Source organism: Vanessa cardui, chromosome 13, assembly GCF_905220365.1.
Source record: "Vanessa cardui chromosome 13, ilVanCard2.1, whole genome shotgun sequence".
Classification (NCBI taxonomy): Eukaryota; Metazoa; Arthropoda; class Insecta; order Lepidoptera; family Nymphalidae; genus Vanessa; species Vanessa cardui.
Genome location: NC_061135.1, coordinates 1,453,916 through 1,478,063, shown reverse-complemented (window position 1 = coordinate 1,478,063; position 24,148 = coordinate 1,453,916). Strand labels below are relative to the sequence as shown.

Here is a 24,148-nt window from a genome sequence, read left to right as displayed (position 1 = left end):
AATAAGTCATTAAAAACAAAAGTTTTTATGATAAAACAGTTATAATTACCTAAATGAAAATATTTAATAGTTGTATTAAAAAAAAACTTCCAAATTAAAAAAATATAAATATTTTATTTATCAAACAAATAAATACTCATTGGAATTTTTTAATCTTAACTGGAATCGTTAGTTTACCACCTCAAGCCTTTATCGTGTAAATCTTTCTTTGCCTCTAGAATTTCAGCTTTCAACTGTACAGCTGCTTCCTCACAGTTATTAAAGGTGAATGTTCTATACAATACAACAGTTACGGCATATAGGCCAAACAAGATTACAAATATTATTGGCGATACTAAAATAAAATTCATATTATCATCAATGAATTTGTGTTTTACATAGCCACCAACGAGGGAGCACCACACAGCCAACACTGCTGAAGTCACCGACACCCATTCTAAAAGTTTTGTCATTTTTCTGTGAAAAGATATAAAAATATGTTTCAATTATTTTTTTTCATTAAGGGTTTATTAACCGACTTCAAAAAAAGGAGGAGGTTCTCAATTCGTCGGGGCCTTTTTTTTATTTTTTTTTTTTTTATTTTTTATGTATGTTACCGAATTACTCGAAGATGGCTGGGCCGATTTTGACAATTCTTTTTTTGTTTGAAAGGGCATGTTTTACAGGTGGTCCCATTGTCAGGAGATCAGGATCTGATGATGGGATCCTGGAGAAATCGAGGGAACTCCTCAAATTTTATAGGCACACCTATAGTGATTTCGGTTTTATTCAAAGTGCCTTGGTTATATGCTCACGAAAAGTGACATTTGATGAAGTGGAACTGATGATGAAGACCACAACTAGTAATCAGAACCTATTAGTAAGTAACTATTTTACGGGCTTAGTTCTATTTCTTTAAGATAGTCGTCAAGCAATTAATGTTAGTAAACATGCCTATGATGAAGTCTAGCTGATGGTGGACTACCAGGAGAACTCCTCAATGATTAACGGCATTAAAGTGAATGACAAACACTACCAATTGTTATTATAAATAACAAAACAACACTGAAAAGCAGTAAATAAATTTTTATAAATAAAAAAAAACCGCCTTCAAAAATTAACTAAAAAGAAAAAAATAATCAGTTACATCCATATCCAATTTACGATTTTTTAATCACCTTTTGAAGGCGGTGCCAACAAAGTAAATAAATTCCTATATTGAAATCATTTAATTTGTATCGATAGTAAGGTTTGTCTAATGGTGTCATCTATACAATAAATAGATTTAGTTTTTGTATGTATGTATTATGTACCTATATGCATATATAGCAATGTTGGCACCGACTTTGAGAGGTGATTAAAAAATCGTAAATTGGATATGGATGTAACTGATTATTTTTTTCTTTTTAGTTAATTTTTGAAGGCGGTTTTTTTTTATTTATAAAAATTTATTAGTATTAACATTACTTAACCTACACGTCATAATTACATTTTGTTTTAAAAATAAATTTAGTTTTACTAATTATATATTCACTGAGCAACTTATACCTTTTTATATTATTTATGTGTGCCGCTATTAGATTTATTTGATAAATGCAACAGTAATAAAAAATTAGCACTAAATTCAATCAATATTTGTTTTGATAATATTTGTCAAACGCAAATGTCAGACCGACGTTGTCAGTTTTTACGTTTCATTTCTCAAAATATTGTTATAGAGAAGTCTTTTAAAAACTAAGAGTCACCAAGACAAGAACCTTAAGACGCCTTTATTTTAATTATATATATATTTATTGTAATAAACAAAATGTAACACTACAATTTGAAGTATTTCCTACTCATAATCTTAGAATAATAAAGAGTCTATTAGCTGTTAGTATTGCAAAGTACATTAATCAAGTCTTCTCAAATTTGATCATTATTTTATTTAATTCAATAAAACGTTTATATAAATAATAAATTATAGGGTGTTTTTTGTTACCAAAACAATGAATAATTTTTTTGTTCTTTTAAAAAAATCTAACGAACAATAAAGAAATTTGATCGAAAAATTAGCTTAATAGTTAACGAAATATTGAAACACCAAATAAATATATACGAAAGCAATATTATTTCGCCTTCTCTTTTAACTTCTTTTTTATCTGATCTTTAGATTGGCGTTTGGCATATTATGACATTCGACAGTTCACATACTACGTGTGACATTGACAATAGTCAATAACACTATTTCCAAAATCCAAATGCAATTGCACTTCACAATCGTTATTGTGAAAAGTGAGTTATGTCAAAACTAGCACAAACAAACGATGTACAATTAAATTAACATAGAAAAAAGCATTGTTCTGTTTGATTTTAAATAATTAATAGTATATCAGCTATTTTGTGACAACTCAAAATGAATGAAATTGACGATAAGTTCTATTATGTGTATAGTTCGTCGTTAGATCACAAAGTAGAGATAAAAATGTAAGTACCTAATAAAACGAATGTTGTTCAAAAAGACACAATGACTTTCTACTAAAATATCTTGATACTTGTTTGAACCACAGTTGCTCAAAATCTAATGATCCTTAACTTAAATTATATTTAAGATAAAAATTACATTTTTATATATCTAATCTTACTTTTTTCATAGCCTGCATCCTAATTATTTACACTCTAAAAAGCAATCTTAACTATAATACTTGTATAACATTATAAAAACATACTTAATAATTATAATCTGGTATAGTGTTAAAGCCCTCAACATTATTATCTAAGAAAAATACATGCACACAAAGTATTACTAATGTAGTAATTTCAAACGATTGTCACTTTGTATATTTAGTTTTTGCTTAATCCCTTACATATGTTTATTCACTTGGATGCAAGATGCATTGGTGCAGTCTGGTGAAATAATCTCCAAACCTTGTCTAAAAGAAGAGGAAGCCTTTTTCCAGGAGAGAGATATTTAAAACCAATTCCTATGGAGTAAAGATGATAATGTCTTAGATTTACATATTTCATACAATTTGCTAATAAATAACTACTAATTCAGCTGAATTGTGCACTACTAAGAGTTTATAAATCTTTATTTATAATACAACATTATTCTCATCTACCTTTATCCACTTTAATTATACTTTAAAAATTCCTATAACAGTTTCAACATTGTGACAATGATATAGTTTCAATTTCCTGCCAAATGTTGTTTATTTGACTTTTTTTCTGTTATGGTTGGAATAGAATAGAAATGCTACTTAATTTAAGGTTTTTTTTCTAGCAATTACCTTAAACTATTTATGTATTATGTATAGTATAGTATTATGTATTTGTTTACATAACAAAAGTTATTATTAATTTCAGTGGCACTCTTGAAGGAAAACGAGCAAAGCCTGAATATGACAAGTTGTTGTCAGATCCCATGCTCAAATTCTCTGGACTATATCAAGAGGGCTGTTCTGACTTGTATGTGACGTGTCAAGTGCTGTGTGATGGGGTGCCTCTTGCATTGCCAGTTACGACGTCTTATAAGGCTTTTACAAATAGATGGAAGTGAGTGATGCATATTTAAATACATTTGAATTAGACTTTTATTTAATAACAAAGAAAGTTTTATATTATTTTTTTTAATGGAGTTTGTAATTCACCTCATGCTTGGCAAACAAGTATTACAGACATTCTTACATTTGTATAAAAAAAAAACTATATTTAATACTATATTCATTCGCAAATACCCATCATAAATTTTATTGGAATGTCCAGTATTTAAAAATTCCATTAAATAGTGCAATGTTTTTTCAGTTGGAACGAATGGGTGACTCTTCCAGTATACTACAGTGACCTGCCACGGAATGCAATACTTGCAATGACTATATATGACTGTGCAGGACCGGGAAAAGTAATGGTGGTCGGTGGTACTACTATTTCACTATTTGGCAAACATGGAATGTTGAGACAGGTATGATTGTTTAAATTGCACATGGAAATATTCATAAGTAAGCAAAAAATGCATAAAACTTTATTTCAATAATTTTTTTTTTTAAATATTTATGAAAAATAATACTGAAGATACAAAAATTCCTACTGTTTTGGGATCTCTTTTTCTGATATCTGTACCAAGGAATTTTCCTGTTGCCTTTATTGGCGTGTATTGATTTTTTTATTTATTTTTCCCTTTTGACTTCAACCCAAGCGGGGTTGTATAAAGTTAAGGTCTGTTGATCAAGTTTTCCACTTCTATACTTATGGTTTTTCGAAAATGCCTTCAAAGTCTAACGAGTGACGTTAAAATGTCAAGGCAAATCGATCAATTGCTACCGTATTTCTATTTAGCGACGAACGAAATATTAACTTTATAATTCACAATTCGCAAAAAGTAGCAAAATTTCTTTTTTTTTTTTTTAAACAATTACAACGAATTGAGCCCAAATTATTCTGCCAATATCTCGCTTATGATAGAGAATAAAAAAAAAATTCTGGCGAAATGCAATTCACCCTTTTTTAAATTCTGGAACAAGAGAGTTAGAATAGTTTTCTTCTAATTAAATCATCCATACATTATATTTTTATACTTCTCATCTTTGAGAGCCAATATTAATTACGATCAGACCACTATGGAACTAAGCTTAGAAGAATGGATCAGTGAGATTTTTACAATTTCGCTGTAACTATAAAATATATTTTTATATTTAATTTGTTCATGAAACTACGACGAAGTAGGAATCTATGATATAGTTAATGTAACTGTATAGTAATTCTTCAATTGATCTAGTTCCAAACAAACTCAACCTACCAATTCCTACTAATATTATAAATGAGAAAGTTTGTGAGGATGGATGTATGTGTGTTTGTTACTCTTTCACGGAAAAAATATTGAATGGATTTGAATGACATTTTACAATAATATAGGTTACATATCAGAATAAAGACTAACAAACAAAACAAAGACTAAAATTTATAACGATTTTATGTAATTTGGTCATAATATAACGATACATATCAAGTACCCGTGCGGAGCCGGGGCGAGACGCTAGTTTTAAAATAAGTCTCTAGAACTATGCATCAAATAGTGGTGGCAAATAATTTTTGAAATATTCAAATGTATTTTTCAACATTTATAATGTTCATTATCATAATTAACGTTATCACAAGTATTCCCATTAGAGCCGGAATTAGAAGACGCGAACCGCCATTGAAATATAATATATCTTATTTGTAGAGATAAAGGAAAATGTCACGAGGAAGCCTGCATGAAACGAGTAAAATAATTAGAATATTCTATTAAGATGTTTAATGGATTACACACTAGCTGTGCCCGCGACCTTGTACGCGTTTGAATTTAACAATAAAATATATATTGTAGCCTAAGTTACTCCTTATTATATCAGTTATCTGTCCGTCAAAATCGGTCCATCTGTTCCAGAGATTAGCCGTAACAAACACACAGACAGATAAAAATTGTCAGAAATGTTGTTTTGGTATATGTACCGTGTATACCTACATACATACATATGGCTTTTTTTATATTACAAACAGACACTCCAATTTTATTTTATGTGTAGATTAATAAACGTCGCGGGTATTCGAATAACTTGACATTTTTATTTTAAGCAAAAAAAAAAGTGCTTTTTTTTTCAAGTTGTGTGTTGTTTTAAACATCCACTCATTGGCGGATTAAATTTTTCAAATACTCTCTTGGTTAATTTCGACCAATCCCAAAGAAGAATAGCACCCTAAATCCCATACCTTGCAACTCATTGGCTGAGATAGGATTGTTTTGTAAGCATTTCTTGCAGTGGCATTGTATTAAGGATCAAACATCTTATCATTCTTGTTTGTCGACATTCTTAATACATTAAAAAAGAAAAAAAAAACCGACTGATTATCTTTTAATCTGATATTTCAGGTTTTTGTATTTACTTAGATTACTAATTTATTATAAAAGTATTTTAATTTGCAAGAATTTTATATTATTTTGTTCATATCAGCTCGTTTTCTAGAATTATCTAGTAATAACTCATAGGATAGATCCGGGTAGTATCGTAAGTTAAAACGATATAGATACAAGAAAAGTAACTGTAGTAAGCCTGTAAATATCCCACAGCTGGGCTAAGGCCTCCTTTCCCATTAAAGAGAGGGTTTGGAACATATTCCACCACTCTGTTTCAATGCGGTTAGTGGAATGCACATGTGGCAAATCGATGAAATTAGCCACATGCAGGTTTCCTCGCGTTTTTTCCGTCACCGCCGAGCACGAGATGAATTATAAACACAAATTAAGCACATATATTTAGCGGTGCTGGATGCTAACCACGAGTTCGTATAACTGCGCCCTATTTAAGCAGACCCTTTGCCTATTTTACTGTCTCATTCACTGAAACGTAAACGCAGGTTCAGTACTGCAAATGCGTTGCTCAGTAACGATAAACACTAAACACAAATACGCTCGTGCGCTGCAAAAAAAGCGCTATGTACGTTTTTAATGATACTAGCAGCAGGGGCTCAGCGGAATCTTAACAAGAGCAAAACGAAAAACCAATAGTCCTGCCAAGTCCTTCTATTCTTGTGCCCCCGAGAGTGAAACCAATAATCAAAATAATTTGTATTTATTACATTTTGTGAATCTAATCGGCTTGACAGACCTAATCATAATCTCCTCTTTTGAAACGAGTCCTGCAATATAAACTATTTTTAGACTGCGACTTACATTCAAAAAATGACGTGACCGTCTATAAATACATCTTCAAAAACAAAGTCGTGTATGCTTGGACCTTTAAACTGTGCGACGGGTTTTTGATGCGATTTTAATAATAGATTGTTTCTAAGGACAGTTTTAATGTATAATAAAACAGAGAAACGCAGATAATTTTAGAGGATTCTAATGTTTTTTTTTTTATGGTATAGGTTGGCGGACGAGCATATGGGCCACCTGATGGTAAGCGATCACCATCACCCATAGACAATGACGCTGTAAGAAATATAAACCATTTCTTACATCGTCAATGCGCCACCAACCTTGGGGACTAAGATGTTATGTCCCTTTTGCCTGTAGTTACACTGGCTCACTCACATTTCAAACCGGAACACAACAATACTGAGTACTGTTAATTGGCGGTATTACAACTGATGAGTATCTACCCAGACGGGCTTGCACAAAGCCCTACCACCAAGAAAATGTGAATATAAGTGAAAGTATTAACCCTAATCCAATTAAGTACTATGAATTTAAAATAGATCGATATGGCCCTTTACAACATCTCATTTAAATATTCGAAAATATTAACTACTAGCTTTTACCCGCGACTTCGTTCGCGTAGACTTCAGGTTCGTCCCGTCTAGTCTAGTAATCGCTTAAAATCGCTTCGTAAATAAGCCATTATTTCTCGTACAAAGTAAAGGATAAAAAATGGTTATTGTGGGTTATTCCTAAGAGATAAACATATACCATCACGGACTTTTTTGTAGACCTTTTTAAGTTGTACAATACTGTAGTACATTGTTTTGATCTATCTTGTAGGATTCAGTCAGCGTTTGCAATGTAAGCGCAAAAAATGTGTTTTTTTACGACCTCACTTAGAAACCTCAAAAATTGTAGCCTATGTGTTATTCTGATGTATAAGCTATATTGTGGTAAAGTTTCATTCAAATCCATTCAGTAGTTTTTATGTGAAAGAGTAACAAACATCCATACATACAAACATTCGCCTTTATAATAGTAGTAGGATTTAAAAGGCCGGGACATAACAGATTGTATATCTTAACGATAAAAGACTATGAAAGTTTCATATAACGACAAACGACAACGAAACTGTGAAAATTGCATATGAAGACATCTGTAGTGTACATATTCATATGTTTAGTATCAGCATTGCACTGGAGCGAAGCTGGGTCGGGTCGCTAGTTTTTTCTATAAATCATGATGCAAATTTAAAACTACGTCGTAATTTGTAGATTCAAATTACCAAAACCAATATGTAATTAATACTCTTGGCTGAAGGTCGTGCATCATTTTGACCGGTTTTTTGAAAACTTCCTACCATATTGTTGTGCTTGTACAAAATGTAATCACTGCTATTAATATTATTATTTTTTATACCAGCTACCCATTCTGGGTTCGGGTCGAAAAGGGCTTACATAAAACGTTTTTACCGTTATCCATATTACCATTGTTTTAAGCGACGTGATCCTGAATTTCAGCATAATTTTGCTTGATGAAGTCAAAATAAAAATAAAACCTATGTAAAACCATAGTAAATGATACACGTCAATCGCACCATTGTTAAAAACCGTATTTAAATCGATTTCGGTAGTTTTTTAAATCTCTGACAAACAAACGATGGAAGTATTTTATACTAACTAACTCACCACTAACACTAGAAAGCGCTGTAACACATTTTATAGGGCTTTGTGAAAGGCCTTTTGAATACATGCCACTTTTTTTTCAAAATGAAATAATTTATTGCACTGTTCTCGGAAAATTGCGTGCAATAACGGTTAATGTTTAAATTATAAGTTTTGAAATATAAATTTGATATATAAGTAGTTAATTATTATACTTTTTTTGTATCAGTTCTGATATTTGCATTAACTTTCTTATCGTACTTTTGATTGAGATCTGCCTCAGGAAACGCTTGTCACGATATTATTTAGTAAAATACTTTAAAATAACATGAACGTGTTAATTAAACAATCACTTCGATAGCTGGTTGAAATTATACTTGCTGTATACAAATTATGTTCGTATTTTGTGTTATTATATAGTCCAGTGGATAGATGACGTATGTCAAAACTAGAGATTATGGGTTCAGACTGTTATTGCTATAGTGGAATTATTCGATTTTTAAAGAAAACATTGTGAAACCTCCAATTGTCAAGATGAAGAATTCAGTCTCGTCATCATCATCATCATCATTAGCCCTTACCCGTCCACTGCTGGACATAGGTCTCTCCAAGTGCACGCCACTGTAGTCTTTGTTCGGATACTCGCATCCAGCTCCTGCATGCCGCCTTGCATAAATAAATTGAGTCTCATCTGTATTTAAATAGTCATTTGGGTAGCTTAATGGAATGTTCCGAATTTTCTCCTTAAGTACATTAATGTATAATGCATCGTATGTTTATGCATTGATGGAGTTCGGCCACAGTGACCAATCCCAATGAAGATCAGCCAACTGTGCAGAACATTACGTTGCATCATGAGGTCAGGTATAGACGTAGACAGGAAAGATCAGCTGTGAGACTACGGGCTTTCTTGCTTTTCGAAGCACGGGAGTATAAACACTTCCAACTTGCAGACTGCTGGTGGTTACTGAGTATCTTTCGATAGAGAACTCGATAACTTATAAATGGGGGTCTGAACCCAGCATGTTGGATGCTGCGGTCTCATATATGTATAGCCATTAGACCAGCGAGGCAGTTAACTTCTTACTCGTTAAACAGATGAATAACTAGAGAATCCAATGTCAAAGCTCCTATATGTCCAGGATGATACAAAATTAAGTACCAATAAAATAATATAATAAAATAAAGTCATCGATGAAAATGGCGCCTAATACTTAAACACCTTTTTTCTTAATAGATTTCGTCCTCATGGTAGGGGATAGTTTAGGATAGGAGATAGTTAGGGGGTAAACAAAGTTTCAGATATAAGAAATAGCTTAGTTCCTATAAAATTCGGTCCAGTAGCTTAGTTCAAGCGTAGCAGACTGAAATACTTGCATTTATAATATTAGTACAGATGTCTATATACCTAATTGTTTACAATCATTTTTTGTTTACATTAATATTGATGGAGTTGTTTGCCCGTTTTATTATTATGAGTCCTCGTCAAAGTATGAGTAATAATTAATCGATGATGATTGTTTATATGTCATTGATTACACACGAGCTGCGCCCGCGTCTTTACGCCTATAATATGTACATGTTTTTTTGTTATCATTATCATCATTATCATAGTACTAGCTTTTGCCCGCGACTTCGTTCGCGTGGACTTCAGGTTCGTCCCGTCTAGTCTAGTAATCGCTTAAAATCGCTTCGTAAATAAGTCATTATTTCTCGTACAAAGTAAAGGATAAAAAATGGTTATTGTGGGTTATTCCTAAGAGATAAACATATACCATCACGGACTTTTTGTAGACCTTTTTAAGTTGTACAATACTGTAGTACATTGTTTCGATCTATCTTGTAGGATTCAGTCAGCGTTTGCAATGTAAGCGCAAAAATTGTGTTTTTTTACGGCCTCACATTAGAAACTTCAAAAATTGTAGCCTATGTGTTATTCTGATGTATAAGCTATATTGTGGTAAAGTTTCATTCAAATCCATTCAGTAGTTTTTACGTGAAAGAGTAACAAACACCATACATACAAACTTTCGCCTTTATAATAGTAGTAGGATAAAACAACTACCCGACCCGCTCCGATCTTTAAAATCACGCAACGGATTTTGATGCGGTTTTTTAATCGATAGAATGACTCGAGGGTAGGTTTTTGTGTATAATACATGGACAATATAGTAAAGAAGCACTGATATTCTTTTAATTTTCTATTGTCATAATAATAAATAAACCAATTCTGTATATTTAGTATCAGTAATGCACCCGTGTCAAGCCGGGGCGGGTGACTAACTCGCTAGTAAATTCAAACCTTTACTGCATTCGTGGTCTACCCGTGACCACGAACGCTGTAAAGTGCTCGAAACGTCGGGATGTTAAAAATAATTAATATACGCGATTCAAATCCGTTATAACTAGTTTTATTTTAAATTCAAAATTTCTTATATTTTTTAGTTTTGACCTCTGTGCTTAAAAATTGCTTCCGCATTCTTAATTGAATAAAAACGCATGTCGAAGTTGACCTCGTTATTGGTATATATGCGTTTATTTATTGCCAGTCTCGTTGGTCTAGTTGCTAGCTTATATGGCTTCAGACCCTGTGATTCTCGGTACAAATCCTGAGCTGGGTTTAATACGTGTTATGAGGTGATTGTACGTTGTTATACTTCCCTGGCTGAAAAGCACATTCGGCCGTTGGTTGTACTAGTGATGTAACGGTAATTATACATTCTCAATACTATTCCGATGCAATTTTCAATTCCATAAATTGACCTCAGTTTAAGCGTAACTGAGGATCAATTCGACTAATTTATATCGGTAACGATACGATCCCGAGTATCTATATTTTGACGGGACTTTCATTGGTAGCTGATGTAATGAGCAATAACTTAATCTACAACAATAACTTTTTTTGTTAAATTCAACCGCTCATGAAGTCGTAGGCACAGCTGGTATTGGGTCTGGATCGTTGCGTTTGTAGTATAGGAAAACAGCTAAACGCAGTGCCGGTGACCCAGGGTGCCAAATGTTGGTCTGTAAACGCTCGCTACGTAAGAGAAATAAAGCTTCGTCTCCAGAAAAAAAAGTATAGGGCTAATTCTAACAAAATTAAATACAGAAAAAAAGTAAAAATGGCTTAACAGTATAAAAATATTATATATAAATTATTTGTTTTATTTAAGAACTAGTTATCGATAGTGCTAGGCTTAAAAATGCCATGTCTTTACTTGCGGTTCAAGTGTGCTCCATACCAAATTTCATCTTTCGCATTTATATTGGTAAATTTAAATATGTCTTACGAATCGATGTATTTACAGCTAACATACGATGATATAAATATCATTAGTCTTAGCTCGCGATATCGCTCGCCTTTTTGGGTGTTGGTTCTAAGGCAAAAAAAGTGTTTCTATTAGAGTTCAAGTTTGTTTTCATACCAAATTTAATCAAAATCGGTTCAGCGCTTGGTCGTAAAAGAGCTACTGAATCTTTGGCGTTTGTAAGACTGATGATACGCGACTGGCCTGACCGTCGATACATTTTGATTAACCGCGACTCATAAACAACCAGACATCGATTAGACACAAGTGATTGAGCAGATGTAGTCTAAGGTTCCTTAAACGACGAGTGTGACCTTGTAAGTAAGTTTTTCTAATTGAAACAAACTTGCGCTTGTCTCGAAAACGCAGGCATTATTAACCGAACGTTTTTGGGCATTGGTATACGCATATATAATAAGATACCGGAAAATATAATCAATTTACCATTTTCAAAATTTAAAAAGATTATTAAGAATAGAAACGCTTGGAGTTAGGCTCGGGTTCCATCATAGGACACTAATTCCTGTAAATAACAGCATTATAAATCTGTTTATTTGAAAAGAGCAACTATGTGAGTTTCTTCTCGTTTCTTCTCGCTAGAAGCTGCTTTCCGAAACGGTGGTAGTATTTAATTATTGACGATTCAAAAACGCTTCATTGTGAAGTTTACTTGAATAAAATAGATTTGATTTGATTTGTTTTGAAGATTACAGGTTCAAAGTAGCAACACTAAATGTGCTTGTTATTCATCTTTTGCTTAGCGGGGATGGAAAACATCGTGAGGAATCCTGCATGTGTCTGATTTGAAACAAATCAAAATCGGATCAGCGGTTCAAGCGCGAAGATGTAATACTAATTACGTAATACTACTTTAATTAGTGTACTATTATAAAATTCCAATTAAATACTAATATCGATTTAAATTCTACTTCCAAAATTCCGATAACTCATTCGACATACAAAACACTATTTTTCGTGAATTCATAATTAATATCATATGTAGATTATTCAAGGTGTCAATTCAATGACAACGTTGTTTATTGGTATTTACTCATCTTGGTTTGAATAGGCTTTGAGGTTCTAAAGCGAGAAGTAATATTAAAAGGCCAAGTTTAAAGGCAAAGCGGAACCTGAGCGGATGATAAAATAAATTGTATAAAGAATTAAACACTATTCATGTAATCATGGTCAAATAATTTATTTATTTAACTCTTTATTGCACACCAAATATACATAAAGATACAAAATATATTTTCTTTAAAACAAAACTGGCCAAGCAAAAGGCGGTCTTATGGCTTATAAGCCATTTCTTCCAGACAACCTTTGGGACAATCTTGCTCACGTTCGAAATATTTTTATGGCATAGAAAACCAACCTGGCATGTCTGTATATTATTATTTCAACATATCCTACGAAGTTTCCTGATCCGATTAAAACAAGAATCTTTCATGGAGGTCTTATCTCAACAACAACAACAACAGCCTGTAAATTCCCACTGCTGGGCTAAATGCCTCCTCTCCCTTTGAGGAGAAGGTTTGGAACACATTATATATATGGATAAGGCCGGGCGTGCACCTTAACCGGCCTTATCTCAGCAGTGGGAAAATTTACAGGCTGTTACTTTACTTTACTTAGGTACTTTTACTAATGTAGACTCACCCCATATCGCCGCATGTACGATGTCAGAACAATAATAACGTACACTAATGACAGTATGTTTACTAATTTAAAATTACGTGTAAATGCGTAAAAGTGTGAATATAATATTTGTTTAAATTCGCTCCTGCGATTAGCAAGGACTTTTTTACTTACACCAAAGAGGTTTTATTACAATTTATTTTAGGATCGGATGATCTTTAATTAATCTGATCTTTATCCTCTATGACATAGATTATTGCTATGGATAAGAGAATTAAAAATGCGAACGAAGTCGTAAAATAAACCGGTTCTGTACAAAAACAAATTAGAAACTACGACGATTGAATAATACACGCGTAACGTAGCCTTCGATTTTGGATATTATCGATATGAACAAAATTTCACCTAGCTATATGTAAAATATATAAATATTGGACAACATCACATACATTACTCTGATCCCAATGTAAGTACCTAAAGCACTTGTGTTATGGAAAATCAGAAGTAACGACGGTACCACAAACACCCAGACCCAAGACAACATACAAAACTAATGAATTATCAACATAGACTGGGAATCGAACCCAGGAGCTCGGAAAGGCGTACCCATGAAAACCGTTGTACACACTACTCGACCACGTAGGTCGTCGAATATAATATATTTAACTAAAACAAAACTTATTTTGTTTGTGTGTATTGTAAGGCAAGACTAACTACTGAGTAAAAATACATCTTTTTTATGTTATAGATTGGAGGACGGATGATGGTAAGTGGTCACCATCACCCATAGACAATGACGCTGTAAGAAATATTAACTATTCCTCACATCGTCAATGCGCCACCAACCTTGGAAACTAAGATGTTATGTCCCTTGTGCCTGTAGTTACACTGGCTCACTCACCCTTCAAACCGGAACACAACAAAACTGCGTACTGTTGTTTGGCGGTAGAATAATTGATGAGTGGGTGGTACCTACCCAGACGGACTTGCACAAAGCCATATGGAGGAATGTGGAAGAAAAACTTCGCGTAGTATTGTCGTTATATTTATATATAAGTACATAGTTTATTATATAGGTTTTCAATTCTGCGAACGTTCGTTAGCGAGTGAATGAACACGCCCTGTACATCGGCCTGTGTAACCCGACCCATTTAGATAAACTACAAATCCTTAACAAGAGTTATGGACTATATGACTACTTTATTTTCATCTATTGCACTTGCATTTGAAAAAGAGTATTGTTCATAGAGAAGAGTTCGTTTTATAATTTTTTATATGTGTGTACGTTAACACAGCTACACATCTATTGACGTGAAATTTTGTTTTAATCGAAAGATTGTAAAGTCACTACGACTTTACAATCTTTTATAAGAGCTGAGATGGTCCAGTGGTCAGAACGCGTGCATCTTATCTGATGATTTCGAGTTCAAACCCAGGCAAGCACCACTATATATATGTGCTTAATTTGTGTTTATAATTCATCTCGTGCTCGGCGGTGAAGGAAAACATCGTGAGGAAACCTGCATGTGTTTGATTTCATTGAAATTCTGCCACATGTGCAATCTACCAACCCGCATTGGAACAGCGTGGTGGAATATGTTCCAAGCCCTCTCCTTAATGGGAGATGAGGCCATTAGCCCAGCAGTGGGAAATTTACAGGATAAAAATTAAATTTACTTTTTACAATCTTTTATAACGCATTGTTTTATTTTAGAATACGTTATATGGGTTAATTTTTAATTGATTATGTATTTTTTTGGCAATAATTAAATTCAAAATCATATAAAACTTAATATTACAAAACCAATGTCCGTAAGCGGTGTAGACCACTTCCCACCAATTGGCCAAATGTCTACGCCTACCTATTATACGCATATTAAAAAAAAAACATACAAAAAAAATAGTTACTACCATAACTAATCAACTCATATAACAGTTTTTTTTTTATAATACAGAATAATTTATTGTTTATAAAATATGACTAACTTGTCTTGACAACATATGTTGTCAATTTATAATTACTTTGTATTTCCTTCGACGATATCAATCAAGAGAACTCGTATGTACGATTTAAACGATCAGTGCTCTTTCAACCTTGCTACGGTCGGGTGTTAACTGATAAATTCATAACTTATATTAACTAAGAATATTCATTTTGTCGTCTACGTTACGCACAGAAAACTCGCAACGAGATGTCGAAACGATTTTATAAATATAAAAACAATAAAAACTTCTTCGTTTCAATTAAATAGCGTAAATTAAAAAAAAAAATTATGGGTAATTCGACCAGTTCGTTGCGTGTTTACAAAAAGTGGTGTACTTTTGTGGATAAGGTACGTTGTGTTTTTAAAAAGGGTATGTTCGATCTCCGCGTGTGGCCCGGTGTGGAGGGAAGCGAGAGGACCCCAGGGAAGGCACCGGACCGCGGGAAGGAACAGATGCAGAGACTGGCTAAACTCGCCAAGAAACATCGTAATGGGCATATCCCGAAGGTAAGTCTTAGACCTAGACCGTATTTAAATTTGGAATGCTGTGTGATTTCATATAATGTATACCTATTATTGATAACGAATCGATCGAAAAAAAAAAAACATTTAAATATGCTTTTGCAAGTTTAATTTTTTTTAATTGAAGTGGTACCCGGGCGAGAATTATACGGATTAACACGCATCATAAATTTGATGGCTAATCTTTTAAAAAAAATAATATTTAATTAAATTAACATAAGATTAGCTATATATATTTGCTTATAACCGACTGCAAAAAATAAATTCGTTTGAATTGTATTATATTTTTATAGCATTTGAATTTAAAGAAAAATTTAGATTTTTGTAATTTTTTTTTTTTTTGATTAAAATTTTGTTTGTATATCTGATATTGGCTTTGATACGGATGATACAAGATATGATTTTTAATAACAAGTTGAAATTTATTTACTGACTATACAAGTACGGTTTACGAACTTTATCAATAATACGTAGGTATAACCTTAAGTGTATATTTATTTATATGAATAAATAAAATGAAATATATATTTTAGTGTGCAAAATTCTAAAGTAATCAAACTTGCTTGGGAATAAAACAGATGCGTTTAAATTTACAAATTCCTTAAAGCTTCATAGTTATTTTTTTTTATTTGTCTATAGTATTTATTACCACTTTCAAGACGTACGTAATATTTGTAATTATTTGGCCTTAAGAAAAGAGTCGTCTGGTTTTATTTCGGTTTTAGATCTTAAATAGTAAAAAAGCGTAACTACTAAGTTTCTTGCCGGTTTTTCTCGGTAGAACCTACTTTCCGAACCGGTGGTAGCTTCACTTAATATATATATATATATATATATATATATATTGTTAAATGACGATTCAAAAGTGCTTGTAAAAGCCTACTTGAATACAGTATATGGTCTCTAATTTTTTGATGTTATAAGATATCGATGTTAAAATCTTTCTACTATCTATCGGCGTTGGTGCCCACAAACAAATAGGTGGCCCAGTTTGCCTACCTATTTCCAATAATGAATTAATTTCAGGTGGACTGGCTTGACAGACTGACGTTTCGTGAAATAGAAATGATCAATGAGAAAGAGAAGCGCAACTCCAACTACATGTATTTGATGATTGAATTTCCGACGGTACAAATAGATGGCATTAATGTAAGTCAGTATATTAAAGGTCTAAACTATAACCATTAATATTATATATATGTAAGTAATATTGTCTGTTTGTTTCTCTGTAATCGTGGCCATTAACTCTGAACTTAGCCTGTGGGAATATTTAAGAGAGAACATGGGATCTATGGGAGATGATAACTATTTCTTTAACAGTTTTATTACTGTGCCATTATTAAATTTTCCAAGAATGAATAATAGAAAAGACTAAATTATAAAGACCTAATTATATTAATAAGTAGGAATTTAGCAGTTCTCAGCAGCGATAGATTTGAGACTGATTGATATCTTCGTTTACCAAATTGGCAAGTGACGATCTCAATCATAGGTTCACAGGAACGAGTTTCTTTACCAAACTACCGCGTGATAAGAGTTGGATTCGAGATGGTCCAGTGGTTAAAGAGTATACGTCTTAACCCTTTTTCTCTTACTTTGTGTTTATAAATCATCTCGAGCTTTGCGGTGACGGAAAACATCCTGAGGACTGCCATGCAGGTTGCATGTGTCTATCCACCAATCCGCATTGGAACTGGGTTTTGGAATATACTCCTAATCTTCTCAAATTTAGTAGAGGCCTTAGCCCGGCATTTGGAAATTTACAGGCTGTTAATATCATAACCCACTCATCAACTTAACCGCTAAATAGTAATAATAGTATTGTTGTATTCCGTTTTGAAAGATGAATAATAACATCTGGCGTAAAAGAAATAGCATCTTACATCCCAGCATAAAAGTCTATGGATAGTGGTGACCGCTTATAGCACAGTTGCTAGTTAGCCTATATATATTATAAAAACAAAACACTAGCCTGCATCATAACATGCCTAGCTTCCCTCGATAATGGCCTGGAATGGAAATCGATCAAGAGTACATTATTGAATGAAGATTATGATTCGTATAAATTACCATTACGAATTAAAAAACGGGTTTTGTACAATCAAGTTTTACCAATGTTTAGACGAATATCTACTTTATTCAGGTTGTGATACGGTGTATAATCCTTCGGAAACTATCAATGCTTTTACGTAATATTATAACTAACGATTGATACGTTAAACTAATGACGTTACTCGTCCACAGCACGCCGTTGTTTACTACGAACAAGACGGTGACGAAATGTACCAGTTCAGAGCTCAAGCGGAAATAGTCACCGTGCCCGACTATGAGATACTGCAGGTATGTTGTTTGTTCCATTCGATTTAATTCATATACAACCTGGGCCATTTGTCCACTGTTCCAAAACTCGGAGGTGAAAACCTAAGGTAAAAACCTTCAAAAAAATAGAATAAAATTACGTTTTTAGCTGGATATACTTAAGTGAGAAAAAGGTTATAAAGGACTTGAGAGGTGAGCTGCCCGAGGGTACCAACATTTTTAATCAGACCCTGTATATTCGAAGTTATGTCGACATTCTATCATAATCATTAATCATTCAAATCAATTCTAAATAGCGTCTATGAATTCGCATGTACCCATCTATTTTTTTCTCGTACTTCTATTTTATAAAAAAAAAAAAATTGGAAAACAAAAAAGAATTGTAGTGTGTTTTATCTTCGCCGAATTATAAATTAATTTGATAGTTGTGCCCTGGCAAGTGTTGCAACGACTTTCTTTATTTTTCTCGCCAAAATGTTCTTCATATTTAAGCGTTACCGAACGTAGGTAGATAAAGAACTCTGTGTTAACTCAGGTGAGATGGCCCAGTGGTTAGAACGAGTGCATCTTAACCGATGATTGCGGGTTCAAACGCACCAAGCACCACTGAATATTCATTTGCTTAATTTGTATTTATAATTCATGTCGTTCTTGAGACAGAGACTTCGAAAATTGATTTTAAGAATTTCTTATTTCATTTTATAATATTTATAATTATATAATATAATAATTATTTATAATTTTATAATATAATACAGTGTAAACTCTTTATAACGTTATCCTTTATAACGATAAACTCCAACCACCAATTGTTGCTAAGTTGATAAATTTTTTTTGTTGTTTAATCAAGATGATTCCACAATATACATTAGATATGAATAGAACACATAAAAAGTACTGGCATAGCAAAAAAACGTCACACATTGTTACCAGAATATATGTGTAAAAAATTATTTATAAGCAAATTTTTCTATATCCATTACGATTCGATCGATATGGTGTTTTTTTTTGTTTACTCCATATAACGATAACTCTCTTTAACGACACAAAATGCTCAGTCCCTTGAGTTTCGTTATAACAAGTTTGCACTGTAATTATAATTAATGTTTTACTCGATGCAACAATAAACGAAAATATAACCCAGTGTATCAATATGAGACGACTTAGTATCAAAACCTTTGCTATGAAAATTAAAAACATATCTGCGCTAACTATAATGGCTATGGGTCAAACTTTCGAATTTGTTTTTAATATTTTATTTTTTTCAAGAAACATGTCTTAAATCGAATTCGCTTACTCAATAAAAATGTCAAATTAACTGATTAATAATGTTAATCTTTGTAAATGTTATATATTTCGTTTTATATGGAAACATTGTTCAGTGTCTTACAATGAGGACGGTTATTTCATTTCCAAGAGCTTTTTAACATTAAAACATTAATTATGACTAATCTTATCGCGTTAATAACTGACATACATACATACATACATTTTTAAATATCGCTTCGCCTCCTACCGCGTATTTGATGTAAGCTTTATTAAAAGACTCACTGTGTCTGCCATTTCGTACGGTTTTGAATTTAACAAAAAAGTAGTTTATGTAGCCTACCTTGCCTCTTATTACATCAGATGCTTTCGCATGCATGCTTGTGAAAACGTCGTCAAAATCGGTCCAGCCGTTCCACACAGACAAACAATTGTTATTTTCATATTACAAACAGACACTCTAATTTTATCATATACATATATAGATAATCGAAGATTTTACCACAACTATCAATAGGCTATTTGACTGGTTTTTAAAATCCATTTTATATTATTTAGTAGAAGTTAAGGAACCCAGTAAAACTTTTTTTTATTTCTAGTACATATTTTACGAAAAGTATCATATTAAAAATTGCATATTTAAATAGCGCGCAAAAACGCTACTTAAACAATATGACGCTCCAATGGGTTGGTGACGTCACTTTCCTGTATTTTAATCTGTGGTACATATAGTAGAAAAGCAAAGTTAACAAGAAAGTGACTTCATCATAAGCCCAGCCAATCAGGGGCGTTTTGTGTCACGTGACAAACGTTTGAAAAAATGCTATTTTTATTTATGGATTTTTGAAAAAATTAAGTATTATTTTCAACTTTCGTTAGTAAATAACTATTTTTAAACTCATAATATATACTGATTACAAAAATTCACAATTTATTTTTCGCATTGTCAAATAGCCTATTCTAGCAAAACTAGAGTAAGTTGTGGCAAAGTTATAAGAACTTATACTGGTTCCATGATCAAAAATTAATTAAACACAGTTATACCCAAAAACTGTTAAAGTATTTCTTGATAGCACGTGTTAATAATTTAAGGTCAGGTTCGTTTAATTGACATTATTTCATTGAAATAACTTAACTGTGAAATAAATTGTTCTCACGATGTGTGTAATGATAATAATTCCAAGATCATTTTTATACAGCCATGCTATAATCGCGTTCATTTAAAATTATGAATTTATTTCCGAAAAAATAGTCCATTTTTTATAATTAAATAAAAATTATTTCTAAAATCATTTAAAATGTAAAAAACGTTGTGTCGTCTAATAATTATGCAAATAGCGGATATCACTTCACTTGTCGACAAGATCATTTCTCCTTTTTTTTAAACTCAAATATTGAGTTAAAGTTTTATGCCAATGATCTTATTTATTCAAATTTATTGTACTACTGACACGCATAATCTTATTACTTTTTTGTTTTAAATACGCAATTACGGTTAATTAGGTACTTTTTTTTTAAACTACATGGTCAATATGTTAATATTTGTGCTAATAAAAAATAAGTATAAGCAAATAAATGCTTTGCGAAATAAGTTAATTTAAAATAATCTATCAAAACAACCAATCAGAGAAGCTTTTTGAAACTCTACGAGAACGAAGTTGCGTTTGATTTTTTGAAAATTTTATTGATTTGATTCAAATTACGAGAACACGCGAGTAATATCTGGTTCTCTCAGTAATTTTATCATGATTTTACATTACTTTTGTTTTAATTACTCTTATCATCGAGCAGTTTTGTTCGCGCCAAAATGTCATAGTCGTGTTTATCAACGTTTTCTTAGTAAAAGCTATTTTTAAATATGTTTTGTATGGCAACATTAGATTACTCCTTGTTTCCGATATTATGAGCAAAGGCATGATAGAATATGACAAACGGTAATTAATGAAATCATTTTATACGTAATCATAACAATTCAATAGTTTTTATTAAATATAACATAATCAGCGTATAATCTGTGTCACTGAACTGGTCCTAAACAGCTGATGAGCTGAATCACTTTTGATGTCCACAGGGCGATACGATCTAGAGACAGGATTTAAGAAATAAATGACAATCCTATTTCACCCAAACGACTTACGGGCTGTTTTCTAGTATTTGTATGTTAATGTAACTAATAGTATTTTATTAACAACGCATTTCGCTTTCTAACGAAGCTTTCGAGTTTCTGCAGTATTAAAGATATGTTCGCTGCTACGAGGCTGACTTCTTTGCCATTCTCAGAGCAAGAGCAGCCTCTTCCCGGTAGATACTGAGAGTACTCATTCGATTATGACTGTAATCGTTCTGTAGCTATGTAATCCTTTCTCAATATTTTGGCATAGCCAGCATCGGCGATGGATACAATATTATATTCTTTATTGAAAATATAATTATTATAACTATAAGTTTAATTAATAGCCTTAAATTAAAATTATTATTTCCATTCAAATTGTACAGAGAAAAAATCCCGTTGAGTTTCTTTCACCGACTTTTCGCAGATCCAAACTGTTTCTTTCCGAACTGTTCTTAGATTTTAATAATCAACATATTGTTATACTAAATATTTATGAATTTGAATATCAGTCAGTTAAAATACAAATAACCGATCATGATGTTAGTATCGACAGTGATTTTATTGAACAAGTATTTACCGTTTTGTCCCGGAGGCGATGTAGTTTCTACCTCTTTTGTGAAGATACGCGTATCTTCAAAGATTGATAGATAATGTTTCAAAATAGTTTTAACAATTCATGAATAAATAATAGTTATCAATAATTTAAAATTAAATCCTGGTAGTACTTGTATGACGTCAAGGGAACGATTGAATAATAAAGATTGACGGATATCTGTAGTTTAGTAATGGTGTGATACTTTAATTTCGCCATTGAGGTGTCCATTGCGTTAGCAGCCGTGACCTCATAATCACATCCAACATTTGTATTCAAATTGATTTGAATGACAAATTTATGTCATCGATCAACGTCTCAGTTCTACCCACGCGATGTATGTATATCAAACATTATGGTACACCGACCTGATTGGTCAAAAATGCGTGGACATTATTTAACTTAAAAACGTATTACATTCCTACTTAAGAATTTATTGATTCACCATACTAAGATTTACCACTCTCTGCATACCCAAAGGAAGGACTATCGCGACAAAAACTTCCCATACGAAATAAAATTTAAATCAGTTAATGCTTGAAGGTAACCGACAGAGTTATAGTACGACACAACTTAGATGTAACATCGGCCAAATTCGTAAAACCGATCACATCCGAATCAAGTACTTTATCCCAAATTATTAATATTTATTATTCATGTGAATATATCCTTACACAAACTTGTAATATAATATTACCTAATATTATCGTCAATTTGACACGTCTATTTACATGTAGTTGTTAGCTCGGGTTGAACAGACGCGAGAATCTATAGCGACGAATATCGTCGAATGGCGCGATAGGAAGCTATTTCTATTGGTAATACAAATATGGCAGTTATCGGTGAATTTGCCGATGCTACATCTAAGTTGTGTCGTACTATACCTACCGTAAAGTAAAGTTGTGGGTGTGGTGCGGCAGGAAAACCTAGTGGAGTCGAAACAGCACCGGCTGGCACGCTCGCTGCGCTGTGCCGTGCCGGGCCGCGACGCCAAGCCCTCGGCCGCTGAGCGAGACCAGCTCGCCGCTCTGCTGGCCGCGCCCGCCGTGCTCGCCGCACTTTCCGCTGACGACCAGGATCTACTCTGGAAGTACCGGTACTGACCGACGACACTCGACTCTGTATTAACCTTTGCATGAATAAATGAATGTTCCGAATTGGACTCCGATCATCCATTCTATCAGGTGACCATTGATATTCACTATATGAATGATGTTATTCGCAGGTTCTATTTATCATCTCACCGTCGAGCCCTCACAAAGTTCCTCGCATGCGTCAATTGGAATCGACCAGGTAATTACTGTACATCATAGTTGTAGACCACGAAATCTAGTGATCTCCTTGGTTTTCATCCGATGAATTTGTGTTCCGAACAAACCCGTGTTGTGCAGAAATATTCCAACAATGTGAAACACAGACTAAAAGGTTTCGAGCAAACTCTGTGTGTATGCTATCCACTCATTAGATATTCTACCGCAGCAGTATTAGGTAGTATTAAGCAGTATTGTTGTGCTTTGTTTTTCCTCACGCTTGCTTGGATGGATTTTGGCGTAGTTAAATATCATCGAAATTCTGTCCTTAAAAGATTTAGGCAATTTTCTCAGTTCGTCTTAACATTTGGTCGATACTAGTCGCATAATACACTAATGACCTTTCCATTGCAGGCGAAGTTAGGCAAGCGTTGTCCATGATGAAGCAATGGGCGCCGATGGATGTTGAAGATGCCTTAGAGCTACTGACTCCCAAGTTCACGCATCCGGCCGTCAGAAAGTAAGTTGGTAGATAATACGGTACACTAAATAAAAATGATGTGTCGCGCGGCACCTGGTTGTAACTGAGTTGCTCTCGTGCTGCGTATTATGTTTTAGATAACAGACAATGACATCAATTAATTTCCATTTCATTCTATTATACACCGCATAAAAGAACTTCATTCAAAAAATGTGGTGTGGTCAAATACTTAGGAATTGATCAAACTAATCGATCTTAGTGTGATACCAAGTATCAAGACTGTTTCAAATTACTTTGTTTTTTTTTTTTAAATATATGCCAAATATCTATACTACTTAAATTAACCTAAATTTAACCAAATAAATTTAATTTT

At 32.9% G+C, this 24,148-nt stretch overlaps 2 protein-coding genes across 2 annotated transcripts in view; one reads left to right on the top strand and one right to left on the bottom strand.

Moving 5' to 3' along the window:
- Nucleotides 1–96: 96 nt before the first annotated feature.
- LOC124534701 (dolichol-phosphate mannosyltransferase subunit 3) lies at nt 97–453 on the bottom strand. The gene has a single exon (XM_047110685.1). The coding sequence runs from the start codon at nt 450–452 to the stop codon at nt 174–176; it is 279 nt and encodes a 92-aa protein (XP_046966641.1). The 5' UTR covers nt 453; the 3' UTR covers nt 97–173.
- A 1,738-nt stretch (nt 454–2,191) lies between these two features.
- The window catches only part of LOC124534596 (phosphatidylinositol 3-kinase catalytic subunit type 3), a 36,324-nt gene continuing 14,367 nt past the window's right edge, over nt 2,192–24,148 (top strand). Inside the window, exons 1-9 of the mRNA XM_047110520.1 lie at nt 2,192–2,445; nt 3,325–3,513; nt 3,763–3,919; nt 15,602–15,739; nt 16,781–16,903; nt 17,999–18,094; nt 22,965–23,140; nt 23,270–23,337; nt 23,709–23,814. Coding sequence (XP_046966476.1) covers nt 2,375–2,445; nt 3,325–3,513; nt 3,763–3,919; nt 15,602–15,739; nt 16,781–16,903; nt 17,999–18,094; nt 22,965–23,140; nt 23,270–23,337; nt 23,709–23,814 — 1,124 coding nt within the window. The 5' untranslated portion in view covers nt 2,192–2,374. The remainder of the gene's footprint in view (nt 2,446–3,324; nt 3,514–3,762; nt 3,920–15,601; nt 15,740–16,780; nt 16,904–17,998; nt 18,095–22,964; nt 23,141–23,269; nt 23,338–23,708; nt 23,815–24,148) is intronic.